General features: G+C 43.5%; 1 protein-coding gene across 1 annotated transcript; it reads left to right on the forward strand.

The window, feature by feature from the left end:
- Nucleotides 1-43: 43 nt before the first annotated feature.
- Nucleotides 44-5,650, forward strand: LOC136195965 (uncharacterized). The gene is made up of 2 exons (XM_065985445.1): nucleotides 44-320; nucleotides 617-5,650. Exons 1-2 carry the CDS (start codon nucleotides 44-46, stop codon nucleotides 5,554-5,556), a joined length of 5,217 nt encoding a protein of 1,738 aa, XP_065841517.1. The 3' UTR covers nucleotides 5,557-5,650.
- Nucleotides 5,651-5,726: the final 76 nt, after the last annotated feature.

Below are 5,726 nucleotides of genomic sequence, written 5' to 3' on the forward strand. Positions count from 1 at the left end.
TGGCTGCTGACGTTCGTACTAAATATTCCCGGATAAACTCGAAATGGCTAGAGAAGCTGCCTCGAAAGATTGCGACGTTCACTTGGCTCCTGGCATTCGCACGAAAGCCTTGGTTGATGTGGAGCGCCAGCTCTCTCTGCTCTACCGTGATGGACCCCTCGAAACCACCAAAACCTTGTTGTTGCCTTCCTTTGCCCGCATTCTTCGCCAGCAAAGCACTGCTGCTCTTTCACGTGCACTGTCGTTTTTTCGTAGAGGCGAAAGCCAGCCAAGAGTAGTAGCCGATGAGATTGTTGACCAACTACGTTCTCAACGACAGGGTAAATCAGCGAACAGTATTTACCGCTAATCATTGATCTTAATCGAATCTCTTGCAATATTTTTTCCTTTTTCGCTTGGAAGTCGTCGCAGAATCGTCTTCCTTTATCTAAACTAAAACTGAAACTGAAACTACTACCACAAAAGCACCCATGTGCTGTTGTTGTTGTACACCTAAAATGCGTTTGTTATTTGCAGTGCACATTGCCCTTCTAATAGTTTATTAAGGAGTTAGATGCTTTGGTGTCCAAATGCTCTTGGCGCCAATTCAGTTTTGATGAGCTTGCTTTTTGTTTAGATTTGAATGCGTTTACATGTGACAGTAAGCAGGACGATGAAGACGACGTCGAAAGACGATCATTTTACGCTCTGATGATAGGCGAAAATGTCAATCCAGACACTCCTCATCCGTCTAATTCTATTCTGCTATCCACTTTGTTTCACGCTGAAGATGAAGAAGATCCAGGAAGTTCGTGCTCTCCAGAATCTGTGGAAATAATGCGCGATGCTCTGGCAAGAAATTTGAATATGAAAGAAGGACTTTGTCAAGTTCTTCATCCCTTTTTCATTGATGCCATCAATAGGCGAGAGGCTGTTGACGCATTTACGTCATTCCTCGTCAAGATGCACGACAGTCTTCAAGGACAAGACGTACCTCTACCCGATCTGATTTTGAGTTTTTCGTCTAAAGATCTAATCGTCGCTTTCTTAGAGTCGTCTTCTTTCGCAACTCAATGTCAGATTGCTAGCCAGCTTTTAGTGCTGGGCTACCCGCTGCCGTATTACTATACTTTGCTAAGAGAAAATGAAGTGCTTCGAAAAAACAGTCTCGAAGTTCTAAGGAACGCTCTTTTGACTCCGTCAGCGTCACTTGTCTTGTCATGTGGTACTAGAGATACTGCACAAGGCGGGAAGACCTTTCTTCTAAGCAGACTTATTCCTATGTTGGCAACATCCTCAATAGATACCAAGTTGCTGGATGGAGAGGAAAATATAGCTGGACCAACTCACAGTCCTTCTATTGACCTTGTTCTTGAGACTAAAGAGCCGTTGGGCTTTTCATACGCCGATGTTCATGGCTTCGATAGAAGCCTCGATTTTTCTGTTGCTCTTGGAACATTAGCGTATTTTTCCAAAGCAATTCTCATTCACGTTTCAAAGCAAGACGTCACGTCAGACGATACCGAACTCTCTCTGAGCGAGGACCTTCATTTTCTTCTATTTCGTCAGCTCGCGCTTCATGACAAGACGAACAAGTCAGCTGCAATTGTTTTTCTTGTTCGTGACGTTTCAGACGGGAATCGTGTAAGCACTACAGAACGAGCTGCCTCAACCTTACAAAAGGCCTTGCCAACTAGCAACGTTACTGTTCGCACAGTCAAGAACTTTAGCAGATATCGAAAAGAGGCTCACAGATATCAAGACGTAAAGCAACTTACGGAGACACTAAAAGAGTCTCTGTCGCTTGTCGAAAACGACTTTACGTTGCCCTGCATCGAAAGCATACACGTCGTGCATACGGCGTTATCTGTAGGCTGGTCGATACCGCCTCTTTCGGCACACTCGGTGCTAGGGCAACGGCTGATTGCCAGTTTAGATTCGGTTTGGCAACGGGAAAGAAGACTGGCGCAAATAATTTTCCCGTTTTCGTCAATTGCGTCAGAAATGTCTGAACTAGAGGAAGAGGAAAAGAACGTAATGACGTGCCTAGCGCAGCAGAAGTTGGGCGATAAAACCGAACTCGATATGAAACAAATAGCTAAAAGAAAACAGCTGTTGGTCAAGAGAAGAGCATCTGCGAACTCTACAGGCATTATGGAGCTGTTCACTGAAGTGATAACGCTCAAAGACCCTAGTCGTCTTTTAGAATTTCAGAAATACCTCGAGCTGTGGAAAACCAAATTCCTCGTCGAACTACGCGCCAAACAACAGTCAGTGCTACTTGAAATGAAAGTAGCTGATGATGCGAAACAAGCGCTTTTAGAAGAAGACTACCGACGCTTGTGTAAAGAAATCGATGAAGTGAACGTCACCTTAGACAGCTTTTGGGCAGAAATGACGGAAATGTACAGCGCCAAATCTCCCAACGCTTTTTGTGACTTATTGCGAATAGATTGTTCCACGGCGAAGGATCTGTACTTTCAGTGTCTGAAAACAAGGAACATAATTCCGTTGCTGTTCGGAAAACCGCTGAGAATGGCGGGGACTTTTGTTTCAGACATTCTCGAAATGATAGATGCAGAGCAAAAAGCAGACGAAAGGCTCTTTGTAGTTTCGGTCATAGGAATTCAAAGTTCCGGAAAATCGACCCTTTTAAATTACCTTTTTGGATGCGGATTTGCAACTCAATCTGGCCGGTGTACTCGAGGGCTGTACGCCTCGTTTGTTCGAACTGCTGTAGGCGTAAACATTCTTGTACTTGATTCGGAAGGACTCTTATCAATTGAAGGAGGAGGACGAGAATTCGACGGCAAAATGACGGTAATGGCATTGGCATGTTCTGATTTAGTTCTTATTAACCACAAAGGCGAAATTTCCACCGTTTTGAAAGATCTACTCGAAATTTGCCTATACGCAATGGAGAGCCTTAAACTTTCTCAAAGCCAACCCAAAATTGCCTTTATCTTGCGTGATCAGAGAGACATAAAGTGTTTTCAAGCTCAGAAAACCTGCCTTCTAAAAATGGAAGCCGCCCTTAAGGACGCCATGCTTTCGTGCGAGAAGGACGTGAAAGACTTGATCAAAATAAGCCAAGACTGTCTTTTCATGCTAAGGTCTGCATTCACGGTTGTGCAGACGAAGACGAAATGCGTAGAAGTTCCCTCTGGCGACTTTTCCAAGCAAATCTTTTTCCTTCGCCAATCAATACTCGACATGCTTAAGCGACAGCCTTTGACGTCTAGGGCTGGGAGCAGTAAGCCGTTGAAAGACTGGTACGATCGAGCTCAGTACGTCTGGAAAACGCTAACCAAGTTCGGTTATTCTCTTTTGCATTACAAAACCATCAACGAAATTCGTCTTCGAAGTGAATTAGATGGAATTGTTAACGAAGTACTTGAAAGTCTCGACAACGAGACGCATGGACTATTGCGAGCTGCATCTGATCTGGTTCTTCTCGCTAAAGAGGAAATAACTAAGGCCAGGGACGAGGAAGCGTTGCAGGACGTAAGTCAGCGTTTTCGGGTAAATCTCAGCAGCATGCAGGAGGCGATAATTCGATGCCTTCAGCAGACGTTCGAAGAGAAGACCAACCACAAGCAGTATACTAATATTAGGTCACAGTGCCTGAACTTGTTTCGCTGTCCTGTGGAGCAGAAATGCAGCTCTTTTATGTACACGTTTAGGCTCTTTATGAATGCGAGAAAGAACGAAATAGGTATGGAAGGCATTGCCAGACAGTTTGCCGAAACAATTGAAATTCTATTGCAAAACCGTCGTGACCGAATGGCATTAAAAGAGGAAGACCTCGAAGACATGTTTTCCAATCTTTGGAAACGATGTGAAGACGACTTTAGTTTAAGGCTTCTGAAAACGAAGGAAAGCAGAGAAGAAATTTCAGATAAAGTGTTTCGAATATTTGACAATGCTATCGAAACGACTCGTCATCAAGTACGAAATGAGAAGTTAGTATCGATTCCTATAGCCGTCCATCATCCGCGGAGCATCAAGTCAAAATTTTGTCTTTTGAACGCCAACACGGAAGAGTGGAAAGCGAATTACGTTGATATAATTTACACACCTCGTCTCGTAGGAGAACGGTTGAGTTCTGTGTCTGAAGGCGTTTGGCAAACGTTCGAGAAAGCAATACTGCCAAGTTTTCAGGGCAAATTTGCCACAATTCTGCATGAAGAATTTACGAGACTTCCAGAAACGTTATCTTTTGAAGGCTTTGATCGCAAAATGGCGAAGCAAGCGGTCACCAAAGTGATGGCTGCTACAGATGAATTGGAAATGGATCTGCGAGAGCTTGGCTTGATTTTGAAAAGACCACATTTTCTGGACGACGTCTTTATAACTCTTAAACTTTCGGCAGTCGACTCTCTCCTTGAAAAGCAAGAGCAGGTACTGCTCATGAAAAGAAGAGAGCTCGCTGCCGAAAAGGATCTGCAAAAGAGAAATTTTTTGGCCATTCTTTCTCAAGGTAAAGACGACGCTGAGAGAGCAAACGCCTTTGCCTTATCCTACGCTAAAAGCCTAAGATCATTTGTAGAGTCGCAGCTAACAGAACTAAGGGTTAAGGCAAAAGAGTCTATACACAAAATCTTCGGTTACGATCAAACGATGGCTGCTGTGCGAGCTTACGAGATAAGTTTTGGGGAATCCAATTACAGAAACGTGATAAAGTATTGTCTTAACGTGAATAAGTTCTTACGAAAAGAGTATGTTAGACAATCAAAGGCAGAAGAGAGATCTCTTCTTCGCAGCAGCGGGGAACAAATATTAGAGGATGTAAGTGAAGTTTTTAGCAGTTTACAACTTTCAGCTCATTCTTGGGAAAAGGAAATTGTTTTCCGCGGTAGTTCGCCGGTGTGTATTCAAAATTTTAAACTGTGGCTAAACAATTGTACGGAGGCCTCCTCTTACTTTCTTTCCGTCGTTAAACATTTTCCAATTACTGCCAACTTTCATATTAAGAACATCGGAATATTTGTTCAGTCGTTTCGGGTAAAGATCAAGGAATTGTTGCGTATTTTGCTAAACGAACTCAAAGACATATTGTTTCCCGAATCTCTTCGTTCAGTGCGAGAAGGCGTTTGGGAGGATTGCCTTCGGGGTTGTTTTGCTCGCTGCCCGAAATGCGGAGCCAAGTGTGAAGGACCAAGTGGCCATGACGGCAAACATAAAGTCGCTCCAAAACGACATTTGTTTCCCTCGTTTAATCGTTGGGCGTACAAATATGCTTCTGGAGATCGTGTAGCGCTCGGGATGTGCCTGGATCCCAATTGTCTTAGACTGGCTGTTAGCAAAGGAGACCAAGTGTATAAAAATTTTCATGAATACCTAAAAGCTGAAAGTCCGCTGTGGCTTCCTTTTGACTGCAACTTGGATTACGCCTATCCTTCACAAGAATTGAAGAGAGCTTGGGTCAACTGTAGAAAAGCTCTTTTGTCTCTACGGTCAACGCCAGTCTCTGATAACACGCCCAAAGATTGGATAGAGGCGTACTTAGAACCAGAAAGAGAAATTTCGGTTGAAGACATCGAGACTCTCAAAAACGAGCTGGACGAAGACGACTAAGAAGTTTTCTAGATGCGATGATATACGTTGTATGTACATATGAATTACCGGTATAGCACTGCTTTCTATTTTTATGTTTTTATTTTTCAAACAGGCGCTCACGATTTCAAGTCGATCATTTCCGGCTTTGATCTATCCCGTATAAGCAAAGGTAAACATCGTCTTCCACA

Source organism: Oscarella lobularis, chromosome 15 (assembly GCF_947507565.1).
Source record: "Oscarella lobularis chromosome 15, ooOscLobu1.1, whole genome shotgun sequence".
Classification (NCBI taxonomy): Eukaryota; Metazoa; Porifera; class Homoscleromorpha; order Homosclerophorida; family Oscarellidae; genus Oscarella; species Oscarella lobularis.